A 15036-nucleotide genomic window follows, 5' to 3' on the forward strand; every position below is an offset into this window, starting at 1 on the left:
AATGGGCAGAAGACAGGAACAGACACTTTTTCAAAGAAGACATCCAGATGGCCAACAGACACATGAAAAGATGCTCAACGTCACTCCTCATCAGGGAAATACAAATCAAAACCACACTGAGATATCACCTCACGCCTGTCAGAGTGGCTAAAATGAACAAATCAGGAGACTGTAGATGTTGGTGAGGATGTGGAGAAATGGGAACCCTCTTGCACTGTTGGTGGGAATGCAAACTGGTGCAGCCACTCTGGAAAACAGTGTGGAGTTTCCTCAAAAAATTAAAAATAGAACTACCCTATGACCCAGCAATAGCACAGCTAGGAATTTACCCAAGTGATACAGGAGTGCTGATGCATAGGGGCACTTGTACCCCAATGTTTATAGCAGCACTTTCAACAATAGCCAATTATGGAAAGACCCTAAATGTCCATCAACTGATGAATGGATAAAGAAATTGTGGTTTACATACACAATGGAATACTACTTGGCAATGAGAATGAATGAGATGTGGCCTTTTGTAGCAACGTGGATGGAACTGGAGAGTGTTAATGCTAAGTGAAATAAGTCATACAGAGAAAGACAGATACTGTACGTTTTCATTCTTATGTGGATCCTGAGAAACTTAACAGAAGACCATGGGGGAGGGGAAGGAAAAAAAAGTTAGAGAGGGAGGGAGCCAAACCATAAGAGACTCTTAAAAACTGAGAATAAACTGGGGGTTGATAGGGGGTGGGAGGGAGGGGAGGGTGAGTGATGGGCATTGAGGAGGGCACCTGTTGGGATGAGCACTGGGTGTTGTATGGAAACCAATTTGACAATAAACTTCATATTTAAAAAAAAAAAAGAAAAAAAGTTGTGCCTTTAATTTGCCTTATAAATCTTTTCAGGGTCCAGGTATATCCCATCTCCCTGGGTAATTAGTTCACTTTTCACTACATGTGCATGACGTGATTCTTATAGGTCACTTTTCCATATTAAATGTCAAGGGCCTTTGAAGACTATTCCTAGTTTATATGATAGGAATCAATTCCCTACATACAGCCCCACGAATGTTCTCCACGTGTGTATACATGACAAGGAAGCAACCTAGGGTACTGCATCGATTTAGAGGAAGTCAGAAAACAGGGAAATGTCTGTGAGCCCTGATAGTCAGGAAGGAAAGGGGGGGGGGGAGTCTAAAATCAATTAATGTTTTCTCTTTAGATTCTCTCATTTCCTATAATGTTATACAAAGTAAAGATTTCGGAAGAAAGAGAAGATTCGAGGACATGGAGGGAGAGGATAAAGTGGGAGTTTTGTGGAGACTTCAAGGGCATCAAAGTGATGATCATACAGAGCTAAGCACGGCTGGCTTCATAGATGTGCCACATGTGCAGTTGCACAGGACCTGCACTCAGAAGGGCCCTGCCCTGGCTTTAAATGCTTTACTGTCAGTGTCAGAGATTCTTAGTTTTTGAACCAAGGGGTCCAAATTTTCATGTCACGCTTGGTCCACAAATTATGCAATAAACCCTGATGCTACATCAAGCTTTTTTTAAGTTTGAACCAATTACAAATTGAAAGGAAGCATTTATTCAAATTTCCACCTATTTATTACTCTGATGGCCTTATACTAGGATCCAAGAATAATAGCAAACCAAACTGAGATCTCACAGTCCCATGCTTTTCCCACAGATGGAAAGAATAGGAGGCAAGAAACGACTCTGAGCAACAACCATCAGGAGTCATGTACAATTGATCTTTGCGCAGAGCGTAGGAAGAGACGCGTGTTCCTATTAAGAGTTCTTACACGAGCTTAGATAACTGCTCCTAAAATCGAATGCTAGACCTCTAGTAATGGGTGACATCTGCCCCTAGCTAGTGAAGTGGCTTCAAAATCCCCAATCTAGGAACTGAGTAATTCGTCACCATTGTCAAAACCATCCTTTGTCATCCTTCACCCTTAACAGACGTTACCCAGTGTAAGAAAAAGAAAATGCCTACAAGCTGAGCGTGTATTACTCACTGTAGAAAAGTAATTACCCTTACTTCCATTTCAGGCATTGAAACAGAACAAATGTCCTATTTCCACATTCTATACACACATATTCATATAAATACAAACGTGCATCTCTGCACGAAGTGACAGGGCTTTCTATTTGTAGACATATTTGTATTTAACATACTCTGGATAGAGGGGCACATGGTGGGGGCTGGTGCTCAGCCAGTTAAGCGCCCAACTCTTGATTTCAGCTCAGGTCATGATCTCAGGATTCATGAGCGAGAGCCCCGCCAACGGCTCTGCACTGACAGCGTGGAGCCTGCTTGGGATTTCTTTCTGCCTCTCTCTCTCAAAAAAAAAATAGGATGTAAAAAATTTCTTTAACATACTCTGAAAAGATATTTAAAATGAAGGAATTTGGATATGATCAATATCTTCCAAGAACTTTCACCTGGTAAGACAGAGGACACTGCTGCCCAAATTGATAAATGGAGAGCCTGACCTGCTGGTATGGCAGTGCTTTTAATCAGCTCCCAAAATAAAAGAACGTAGCCCCGTCACTGCTGATTCACCACTACCCTCAAGGGTTTGAGTTTCCTTCTTGTGGCAGAATCTTCTGCATCCGCCCCCACACACTCCACCCCATATACTGGTTCTTTTTCTTCCATACTAAGTTTCAAGCAATAGGATTGTATTGGCCAGAGTTCCCCAGAGAAACAGAACCAATAGGAGATAGAGAGGGGGGGGGATTTATTAAAGGGAATTAGCGCATGTGATTATGGAGGCTGACAAGTCCCAAGATTTGTCATCTGTTAGCTAGAGACCTAGGAAGCCAATGGTGCAGTTCTCATGTGAAGGTGGACAGGCTTGAGACCCAGAAAGAGCCAATGTCTCTTATCTGGTCTAAAGGCAGGAAAGAGCCAACATCCCAACTCAAGGGAGGCAGGCAGGAGGAGATCTCTCTTACTCATAGCCTTTTTGTTCTATTCAGTACTTCAACTGATCAGACAAGCTCCACCCACATTAGGGAGGCCTATCTGCTTTACTCATTTTACTAATTAAAAAGTAAATCCCAGAAAGCCTGGGTGGCTCAGTCGGTTAAGCCTCAGACTCTTGATTTTGACTCAGGTCATGATCTCATGATTCATGAGTTTGAGCTTCTTTGCTGACAGTACAGAGCCTACCTGGGATTCTGTCTCACTCCCTCTCTCTGCCCCTCCCTCGCTCATTCTCTCTCTCTCTTTCTATCTCGCAAAATAAAAACAAAAAAGTAAATCTCATGCAAAAACACCCTCACAGAGACACCCAGAATAATGTTTGACCAAACATCTGGGGACCCCATGGCCCAGAAGCATCTCATGGCAGCTTCCAGGATAGCCAGCCCACCAAGTTGGCCTCTCTTCTTCTTGTCCCTACTCCCTGTAGCCATCTTGAACCCTAACAATGAGCAGCTGGCATCTCAGATTATAATAACGAGGGACATCCCTAGGGGCACCTGAGTGGCTCTATAGGTTAAGCGTCCGACTTCGGCTCAGGTCATGATCTCATGGTTTGTGAGTTCGAGTCCCGCATCAGGCTCTGGTCTGCCCCTCCACTGCTTGCACTCTGTCTCCCGCATTGTCTCAAAAATAAATTAACGTTAAAAAAAAATTTAATATAATAATGAGGGACATCCCTTAATAAGAGCAGATAAATTTGAGGCTCTGAAGATTTTATGGAGCAGAACCTCCAAACCAACCCAGGACTCTATGTTCACACCTACTCTATGATGTGAAAAAAAAAAAATGCTTTTTCACATTATAGAAGAATCTTTCCACTGTTACTAGGGGGTGGTGATTGGGTCCGGGGCACAAGCATGGAATCTGCCCCTTTGCCACTGATTCTAATCCCAATACACCTCCCTTATTCTCCCATTGCACATTACAGAACAGGATCACACATTGGACAACAAATTAGCTAAAATACTTATGACTAGAAAGAAAGAAAGCTATAAGACCTGTGTAGCTCACCAACTCTACAGTGAGGGTGATAATAAGACTTCTACAGCACAGTGATCTTTCGTGCACCTTTCACAACAATTCATTTCTTTCCAAAAATAACCTTGTGAAGCAGAGAAAGCTGATATTTTCACCCTCATGTTTCTCTCTGAAAAATCTAGGATTGCCCTGCTTGGATGATAATTTGGTTTTAATTGATTCCTCATATGAAGCTAAGCAAAACCATGCAGAATCAAGTGGGCAATCTAATATCTTATTAAATAGAACACTATCACTTTGCAAATGTTTATGGGGAGCTTTAAAACGGCCTTTATAAATGCAAATTAAGCCTTAAAGCAATATGCTGAAATAATAGTAACATTCTGTTTTAACATGATCGACATCAAAATGACTGCTAAATTTAATTGCCTTTCAATGGAAAACTCTGGTCACTGTAGAACAGAAGGAACTTGGGCTTGTCATTTGTTCGTTGTCTTGGGTTTTCAATTAAACAAGAAAACGCTATTATTGGTGTCAAATGCATGTTAGCATTAAAGGCCAGGGGAGGGGCGCCTGGCTGGCTTAGTTTAGTGAAGCGTGCAGCTTTTGATCTTGAGGTTGTGGGTTCAAGCCCCACGTTGGATGTAGAGATTACTTAAAAATAAAATCTTAAAGTTTTTAAAAACCTTTATTTATTTTTGAAAGCCAGAGAGAGACAGAGTGTGAGCAGAGGAGAGGCAGAGAGCGAGGGAGACACAGAATCTGAAGCAGACTCCAGGCTCCGAGCTGTCAGCACAGGGTCCAACGCGGGGCTGGAACTCAAAAACTGTGAGATCATGACCTGAGCCAAAGTCAGATGTTTAACCAACTGAGCCACCCAGGTGCCCCTAAAAATAAAATCTTTAAATAAATAAATAAAGGCCAGGAGAAATCCTAAAGCTGAGAGCTCTTTAACTTTTTTTAGCCCGGTGTTACTCTAATTTATTTGATCATGAAGCAGTGTTTTCTTCTTTTTTTTTTTTTTATTACATACTTAACATTTCAAACACTGATGTTGCAAAAGCATGGTTTCAGAAATCTGATACCACATTCAACTTCCAGAGCACTTTCTTCTAAACAAACAGCAGTTAAGGATGAGGTTGGGAGGGGGCAGGGTCTCCGCGCCCAGCTTTCTCTCCACCATCCTCCCAAATTAGGATTGCCAGACTCAGCCAATAAAAATACAGAGCTCCCAGCGCACCTGGGGGGTTCAGTCAGTTGAGCCTCTTACTCTAGATTTCAGCTCAGGTCATGATCCCCCTGGTTCAGGGGATCGAACCCTGTGTCGGGCTCTGTGCTGACAGCAATCAGCCTACTTTAGATTTTCTGTCTGTCTCTCTGCTCCTCTCCCCCACCTCTCAAAACTAAATAAACCATTTAAAACAAAATACAGAGGCATCTGGGTGGCTCAGTGGGTTCAGCGACCAACACTTGATCTTGGCTCAGGTCCTGATTTCATGGTTTGTGAGTTCAGTCCCCATGTTGGGCTCTGCACTGACAGTGTGGAGCCTCCTTGAGATTCTCTCTCCCTCTCTCTATGCCCCTCCCCCCCCGTCAAAATAAATAAATAAACTTTAAAAAGATAAAAAAAAAATTTTAAATACAGAGTTCCCAGTTAAAATTAAACTTCAGATAAATAGCTTTTTTTTTTTTTTTTACACAATGATTGGGACATACTTATGCCATATATATATATATATATATATATATATGTATATATATACACATCTCATATTTTGTCTGACAACCCTGCCCCTGACCCATCCTCAGGAAGGGAGGGGCTGATGGTCCTCCTGGCTCATATATCCAGACATTTAATGGACAAACTAGGAAGGACACAGGGTTAAAATCACAAACTTGGCCATCCTGGCCATCTTGGGGTTTTTTTGTTTGTTTGTTATTAATTAGCTACTGAGGTATTTCTACCTTTTTACCTTGTTGGTCATCTGTGCAAAAGACTCTCAGGGATGCCTGGGTGGCTCAGTTGGTCGAGTGTCTGACTTCGGCTCAGGTCATGATCTCACAGTTCATGAGTTCAAGCCCCGCGTCAGGCTCTGTGCTGAGAGCTTAGAGCCTGGAACCTGCTTCGGATTCTGTGTCTCCCTCTCTCTCTGTTCCTCCCCTGTTCGCACTCTGTCTCTCTCTCTCTCTCTCTCTCAAAAATATAAAAAGTTAAAAAAAAGACTCTCCATGCACCTCTGTAGATGCATCACTCTCCCCACTTTTCCACCCTGGTATGTGCCCTAGGAGCCTGGCTAGAGGGACCACAGCAACAAAGTTCCCTTGCCCTCTGACTTGTGATTGGGTTTTCCCAGTGGGAGCCACCAGCAGAAGAGAGAAGGACAGGAGGAGGGAAAGACCGAAGTATCTATCCTCTAGGCTACTCCCACCTAAGCCCTGGGTAAGCTGTGGCCTCACCTCCCCACCAAAGCACAAATTCTTGGGAATGCGATGGGGCAGAGCCTCCTCTCCAGAACAGTCCCTGCCAGGTCCTAGTACTGCTTCTTCCCTCCTTCATCTTCCAAGGCGTAGGAGAGACTTCCCTGAGGCTGCCAGTCCCAACGGCTTCACCAATCCTCCCAGCTTCCCTTAACTCTGTCCCCAACTTGGTAAATATTCCCTTCATTAGGTCTCCTTTCATTGGCCCCTTTTGAATGCGCTCTTGTTCCCTACAGGGACATTGATTACAGAGAGAAGGACTGAGATTTGGGGGGATATACAAACTCCTCACCTGCACCTTAATCCTCAATCTCAAACTCAAACTAGGTTTGCAGAAAGTCTCGCTTTGGGGGTTTTAGCACCAATAATAAAGAGACTCCTTGCTTCCCATCTCTGGGTCAGCCAGCTAAAGGTCAGTGAATGCCGCTCAGTAGGCTTTTATAGTCACTGCTACTTGAACCACTATTATTATAATTAGCACCCTGCATATCTGTATTTATAATATTGCAATGGTTTTGTAACAGTTTGGGGGTGGGGGTCAGTGTATTCAAATGCCATCAACATTCATCTCTCTCTGTGAAAAGAAGAACGTACAACCAGATGGAGATTTGCATGTAGAGCACAGTGACTCCCGAGTCTTGAGTCTTCTCACCTGGGATCTGAGATCTGACCCCTGTGTTCACTATGCTAGTTCCCAGAAGGCAGAAATCCCTAAAATTTGGTCGGGAAACCAGATATTCTCAGAATATATATTGTGACAGAATAGGGCTTGACACAACAACAAGTTAAATGAAAAACAAAAACAGGGGCATCTCGATGCTTCAGTCAGTTAAGCATCTGGCTGTTGCTTTCGGCTCATGTCATGGTCTCACGGTTCATGGGATCAAGCCCCCCATCAGGCTCTGCACTGACAGTGCGGAGCTTGCTTGGGATTCTTTCTCTCTGCCCCTCACACACTCTCTCTTTCTCTCAAAATAAATAAACATTTTAAATTAAGTTTAAAAAATAGAAACAAGGAAGAAAGAAAGAAGAAAGGGAAAGAAAGAAAGGAGGAAATAAAGAAGGAAGAAAGAAAGAAAGAAAAGGAAAGAGAAAGAAAAGAAAAACCATCCCAACTTACGCATGATTTCTTGCTTTTTCCCAGCTATTTTTAAATCAAATCACCATAGAATCTATGGCATTCTGGAGATTGCAGGATTTGTGAGTCATATCCTTATTTACAGGAATGATAGGGAAAGTCAGCATGTTCAGTATTTACTTCATTTTTGAGAAGTGAGCAGGCAATTAAGAAGCAGGGGGGTGGAGGGGGCAGTCTGTCTCACACATAACTTTACCTCATCCTACTATCTCTTTATCTTTCCCTTTCCAAGGCTCAGATCTGAGAGAACAGCTACTGCCCAGACATGTTCAGTGAAGACAAAATAGGTTGAGATCAGCCGGTTGCAAATGCAATTTCTCCCTCATTGGCTGTTGAAAAACTTGGTTCCTCCTCTATTCACACTGGCTCAGTCCTTCTGCTCAGAATTCTCATCCTAAACTCCTTAGTGCAAAAGCAGCCACTAAAAAGTTTTTAAAAGACAAAATCTTCAGGGACCCACTCTGTTTTCTGTCTTGTATGACTCAGGCCATCACCTCACTATCATTATCACATTATCTGCACTCTTAAAAGCCACCCACACACAAGGACTGGATAGGAAGGAACATTTTCAAGGTTTCAGGGAGCAGAATGAAATAGACATGATTTTAACAGTATAACTTAAAACTCTTGAGTAGAAGACATTTTTCTTTCAGGGAACTTTTGTTGGTAACCCTGAGAAATCATATATTCCCAGTTATTTAAAACACAGACTGTTAGAATTGGAAGGGTATTCAAAGAATCTAAAGGTTCATGCTATCAGCTTCATGGGTTATTTAATCTTGACCTATGTGCATTTCAAGTTTCTATGTTCATGTGTGAGATGATTTCACTCTCTCTTCTCTGATTATCATTCTTTAAAAATAACAAGATGGCTGAAAAATATTGTCTTAGAAGTTCTAATTGCTTAAGAATATTCTCTTGCCAGTTCTAGGTTTGGCAATTTTGAAACATGAAATAAACATTTAAAAACAGGTTGCTAGGGGTGCCTGCGTGGCTCAGCCGGTGAAGCGTCCGACTTTGGCTCAGCTCATGATCTCGTGGTCTGAGAGTTCGAGCCCAGCCTCAGGATCTGTGCTGACAGCTCAGAGCCTGAGGCCTGCTTTGGAATCTGTGACTCCCTCTCTCTCTCTCTGCCCCTCCCCCACTCACACTCTGTCTCTCCCTGTCTCTCAAAAAATAAACATTAAAATTTTTTTTTAATTTTTTAAATAAAAAAATTTTAAAAATAAAAACAGGTGGATAGTAGAAATATTCATTAAAAAGAAGGATTATTATAAGCGTCACCTATTTAAATATATTAATGGTGACTGTGAAGGTAGATTCAGTCTGACCAAGCGTTTATTATTCTCTAAGGAGAAAAATATTCATTAAGTGACTTATCAAATCAAATGTATATAATAACCCTGTCTAACTAACTTATCATCTATCTAGCCCACTAGCTAAATATATACAATATAAATATTCCTATATTGCACTCTCAGCAATTAAAAAAAAATTTTTTTTAACGTTTATTTATTTTTGAGACAGAGAGAGACAGAGCATGAACGGGGGAGGGTCATAGAGAGAGGGAGACACAGAATCTGAAACAGGCTCCAGGCTCTGAGCTGTCAGCACAGAGCCCGATGCAGGGCTCGAACTCATGGACCGCGAGATCAGAACCTGAGCCAAAGTCGGACGCTTAACCGACTGAGCCACCCAGACGCCCTAACACTCTCAGTAATTTAAAGTGAAGTAACTTTAAAAAGAAAACTCTTAAAACATGTCACTATAGAAGATAATGTGTTCACATGGTACGCCCTATGTTTAAATTCAGTGGCTTCCTATTGCTTTTAGGATTAAGGCCAAAATTCTTAATGTGATCTTCAAGTTTCTGCCTTATTCTACAACTTCATCTTGTATCACACTCTCCCTATATCTTCATGCTCAGCCACACTGGTCTTCCTTCAAGTCTTTGAACATGTCACAGGGCCTTTGTACGTGTTTTCATTCTGTCTAGATGCCTTCCTCCACCCACCTTCTTTGCCTCTTGAGCTCTTACTCATCTACCAGATCTTACCTCAGGAGTTACCACCTCACGGAAACCATCCCAGCCTCCTTATCTCAGTTAGATTCGCTTTCATAAACTAGGTTTCTTTTCTGCTTGGCACTTACCTCATTTACATGATGTATTTGTTATCTACTGCTAAATATCACCTCGAAATTTATTAGCTTAAAACAGTAAACATTTATCATCTCTTGGTTCCTGCTAATCAAGAACCAGGAGCAGACTGGTGGTGTGGCTGTGGCTCAGAGTCTCGTGACATGGCCTCAAGATGTCAGCCAGGCTGCAGCCATTTGAAGTCTTGCCTGGTGCTAGAAGGTCTGCTTCCAAGTTCATTTGTAGGGCCTCAGTTCCTTACCATGTGGCCTCTCCAAGGCCTGCTTAAGTCTCTTCAGAACATGGCAGGTGGCTCTCCCCAGAGCAAGTGATCCCAGAGAACAGATGAGAAGGGAGCTACTATGTCTTTTACGACCTCGCCTTAGAAGTCACATAGTGCCACTTCTTCTCTATTCTGTTTGTTAAAAATAGGTCTTTTAGTCCAATCCACAGTACACGGCAGGGAACTTACGCTCTACCTTTGGAGGGGATTTTTGGATATATTTTAAGATGATCCCAGGGCGCCTGGGTGGCTCAGTCGGTTGACAGTCTAGCTCTTGATTTCGGCTCAAGTTATGATCCCGGGTCGTGGGATGGAGCCCTGCGTCAGGCTCTGTCCTGAACGTGGAGCCTACTTAGGATTCTCTTTCTCTACCTCTGCCCGTCTCCTTCACTCATTCTTTTTCTCTCTCTCTGTCTCTCTCTTAAAAGAAACAACAACAAAAAAAGACTACCCCAAGTGGGTATTTGGGTAAATGTCTACCTCCCTTACTAGACTAAGGGTACCTTAAGAATGGCACCCATTTTTTTTATTGTTCACTGTTGTGTCCCTGGAACCTTCCAGGATGCCTAGCAAAGTACAAGCATTCAGGAAATAGTTTTAAAAATTAATGAATTTGGGGCGCCTCGGTGGCTTGGTCAGTTGAGCATCCAACTTCGACTCAGGTCATGATCTCACCATTCGTGGGTTCAAGCCCTGCATCGTGCTCTGTGCTGACAGCTCAGAGCCTGGAGCCTGCTTCAGATTCGGTGTCTCCCTCTCTCTCTGCCCCTCCCTGATCGCGCTTGCACTCTCTCTCTCTAAAAAATAAATAAACTTAAAAAAATTAATTAATAAGTGAATGAAACTTAGTATTTCAATCCCAGTGCTAGGGAACTTTGTACAAATTACTTAGTTACTAATTCAGGAGAATGGGGATAATTATAGCTACTTCTCAGGTCATTATAAGAATTTAACAATACAGTCTATATAAAGCACTGGCATAGTCTGGCACAGAAGGGGCTCAGGAAATTTCACCTCTCATCTTCTTTGCTTCCGTTGCATATGGAATCCATCCCAAGCCACATGGATTCTACTTATCACGTCTCCCCATCCCTTCTAGTCTGTTACTCCATTTCAATTGCGGCCTCTCTCCTTGCACACTCCTATTACCCTTCTGACAGTTCCTCTGCCTCCGGTCTCTGTCTCCTGTGATCCATCCCACGCACTACAACCATATTGCTTATCTTCAAGTCCTGTCCTCATCATTCACTCCTGATTTCAAAACATTTCTGTCCAGGGGCGCCTGGGTGGTTCAGTCGGTTAAGCATCCAACTTTGGCTCACGTCATGATCTCACAGTTCATGCGCTCAGGGGCCCCCCATTGGGTTCTGTGCTGACAGCTCAGAGCCTGGAACTGACTTCAGATTCCGTGTCTCCCTCTCTCTCTACCCCTCCCCCTGCCCACATCCTGTCTCTCTCTCAAAAATAAACAGGGGCGCCTGGGTGGCTCAGTCGGTTAAGCCTCCGACTTCAGCTCAGGTCATGATCTCGCGGTTGGTGAGTTCAAGCCCCGCGTCGGGCTCTGTGCTGACAGCTCAGCACAGAGCCCGGAGCCTGCTTCGGATTCTGTGTCTCCCTCTGTCTCTGGCCCTCCCCCGTTCATACTCTGTCTCTCTCTGTCTCAAAAATAAACGTTAAAAAAAAAATAAGAAACATTAAAAAACAAAGTTTTTAAAACATTTCTGTCCAAACTCCCCCTGCAACCAGGGCCCGGTGGAACTTCCCAACCTAATTATTCACTAACCGCCTGCATATACTGGACAGTAAAGACTCGTCACCGCCCCCATATCTGGGCTTCCCAACCACTGTTCTTCTGCTCATTGCCATCCTTTCCTTCTCTGAACTCCGACTGAAAACTTCATCTATCTTATTGCACTGACGTTTATTCATGTCTTCAGGAACTAGAACAAATATGCTACTTCTGTTACTAAATTGGAAGCATCTCGAAGGCTAGGATGGTGTAATTCATTCTTCATCCTCTGTTGTCGTTCCTCTGCCCTGTACTAGGAAAGTGTACCATAAACTTTTGTTGAATTGGATTTGAGCTCCAGACGGCTTTTATTTCCTTATTTATACTGACTTCGCGATACAGCCAAGTCCAGATGCCAGAATGAGATAGAGCACATGCTCTGCCCTTTCCAGTGATTAGACATTTGACCTCTACCCACAGATGACCACATTCTTGTCGTGTCTACATCAACTAAGTGACCCACAAAGAGCAATTCTCCAATAGAGCAATCGCAGAATACAAAATGGGTTGCATTTTCCTTTCATTCTGGCCGAAAAGCAAATATCTTCACCTTAATATTCATCGGACCTCTGTGCTCATTTTTAATGCTCTATATCATTTTCATTATTGCTAATAGCAAGAATACTGTAAATATATTTGAAGATAGGAAATTCTTAAATGGTTCTGTGTTATATAGATAATACGCAGAGGTGAGTAAGACTGGGGGGAATTTGTTACATGCATGGAAAGCTAAGACTGGCAATGCGAGAAATTTTGCTTTTAGATTTCTCTGGCACGACTTCAAAAGTAGATGATGTTTTCATGTTTTCAATGAATAAAAGTCTGCCTCAGACACACACACGTAGGGAAATTCTTGCTGTTGAGTCATGAATAGATACCTTTAGGAAACATGTAGTAAAATTTCAGGCTGAGACAGGCACAGATATTACAAGTATTTACTCAGTGTCTCCTCAATATATTACCAATGGTGTTCCAATATTTTGACCCTGTTAAATTATTTTCATTCTGGTAGAGCAAAGATATTTTGGAACTATATTTCCCTGCTCCCAATTATCTATAAGGGGCCATGACTGCTTGAATTCTGTAAATCTATGTAAACCTCTTCAGATGGGCAGTGACCAAAAACTAATTCCTGTGTTTAGACATTGGCAATGTACTCTTCATTCTCCCAGTCCATTAACCCTGGATTTATATAAATTTAGTGGACAATTCCTTCTTTATATTAGTATGTATAAGCCTTGGGGTTACTAAAGAAGAAGGTTCTACCAGGATAATAGGGACTTTCATCTTTGGTCAAATGTTAAAGCAGCTTCAGGATGAATAGGTGCATATAACATTAGAATGTTGAGATCTAGCAAAAAGCTTTGTTTTACAAATGAGGAAACGGACGTTCAGGGTGTATAGAGACTTCATGGACTCTGCACCACCTGGCAAGAAACTTGTGACCCTGCAACATGCTTCCCCTTGGCGTCTGCCCACCTGCCCAGTGACTAGTCTAGTCTTGGGTGTATCAGACTGGTCACCATTGGCATGTTGGGCCAGGCAATTCCTTGTAGCTGAGGGTGTCATCCTGTGCATGGCAGGATGTCTAGCAGCATCCCTGGCCACTATTCTCTAGACGCCTCTAGCACCTGTTCATCCTAGTCATGACAATAACAACAACAAAATGGCTCTAGACCTTGCCATCTGTCCACCCAGGGGTAAGTCACCCCCCGTCCATAAAAACTGGTCTATCCTTGGCCATCCTGGTGTTTTAATCAACCATCCTCTTTTACGTTTTCTGGGAAAATACCTTAAGACACTAATGCATCATATTGAGTATTAGAATTCTGCATGACCTACGTGAGACTCTGCAGTCTTTCCAAGAGAAGGGGCTTCACTGCTGATTCTGCGCATACAAATATGACTAGGAACACATTCCGACTCAGGGTAGCCAGTCCCAACTAACGGTAGCATAAGGGAAGTTAAGAAAGGGACAAAATAAAGACTGACAGTTTGATTCATGTTTAATGAAAAAGAAGTTACATGAACAGAAATGGACATAAAACAAAGAGATCCATTTGGGGAACTATGGTGATAGGTGGAACAAGAGGCGAATCATTTTATTCTTGAAATTACTCATATATTCTTATTAGTTATCACTGATCCAAAACCTCTCTTTAAATCCAAAACAAAGTCATAGTCATAGTTTTACTCATGTTTTCATGGGAACTCACCAAAGCAACGTCCAAACAATACTTTTCCATTTCCCGCATGCCCCAGAACACACACAAGCAAAGGCAGAGATGTTTACCGTCAGGTAACATGGCGTGAAAAAAAATGCAGCCTTATCAACTTTTTATTACAACAGCAAGTTAGCACTGGCAGTGTGCTTTTGGCACAAACATGCTTTCTGCTAATATTTTCATGAGAAATCTTTTATGATATGCAACCATTTATTCTCAGTACAATCAATCATTGAGGGATTAAACCTAACTCTGGTGAACATAAAAATGTGTGCAGAAGTTTCTGACTTCAGGTTTGAGCATAGTTGAAATATTCGAGACATGAAATTTAAAAATACACAGGTATGAAACTACAGTGAGCATCTTACTAGTTTGTTTTCCTGGCTTAATTCTGTTCACAATTGTTAGCGGAGTCAGTTAATATTCTATTTTCATCTTTTTCTACCCTGATATACACTCTGATCACATCTTCGTAAATAAGAAAAAAATGTATCTTTGGAAGTGAGTTATGATCTCGGGAAACGTATACTGCCAATAGGCTTGCTTTAATTATCTTATTTAAAATATAATCTCCCTTCTCACAAACTTGATCTGGCAAGCATTAAATTCATTACAGATGTTTGCCACGTGGGTAATAGAAAGAAACAGTAGGTTTTACACACTATCCCTTTAAAATGAAAATCTTTTGGCCAGCACACAACAGTCACCAACCTTTTATGCTCACATTGAATAGTTTCAAGTTAGGATGAGCCCTGTCTCTTCTGATACTGTATTCTAAGCTTTTCCAGCTGTTCTACACATTGGGACTGAGCCAACTTCAATGTCCGGTTCTCCTCCATCAGTACCTCGAATTCCCGGGCCAGCTGAGCGGCGTCCACCTTCTCCTTTTCTGCCTGATCCAGCTTGGCAATGAGCTCCTTTCTGAAGACCCAGGGGGCAGGTGAGGGAAAAAGCACACAATTTAATGCAAACCAACTAAATTATGCAGTAACAGCATAATGGAAGCAGAATTTTGATTCTGCTTTTCTA

The 15036-nt window shown here is 42.3% G+C and overlaps 1 protein-coding gene across 3 annotated transcripts in view; it reads right to left on the reverse strand.

Moving 5' to 3' along the window:
* Positions 1-13770: 13770 nt before the first annotated feature.
* MAP3K7CL (MAP3K7 C-terminal like) overlaps positions 13771-15036 on the reverse strand; it is a 38478-nt gene continuing 37212 nt past the window's right edge. For all 3 annotated transcript variants that reach the window (XM_019467818.2, XM_019467819.2, XM_019467820.2), the window contains one exon: positions 13771-14928. In XM_019467818.2, the coding sequence (XP_019323363.1) occupies positions 14748-14928 (181 nt within the window). In that variant the 3' untranslated portion in view covers positions 13771-14747. The remainder of the gene's footprint in view (positions 14929-15036) is intronic.

The sequence above is a fragment of the Panthera pardus genome, unplaced genomic scaffold (assembly GCF_024362965.1).
Source record: "Panthera pardus isolate Hobbes unplaced genomic scaffold, ASM2436296v1 HiC_scaffold_16, whole genome shotgun sequence".
NCBI lineage: Eukaryota > Metazoa > Chordata > Mammalia > Carnivora > Felidae > Panthera > Panthera pardus.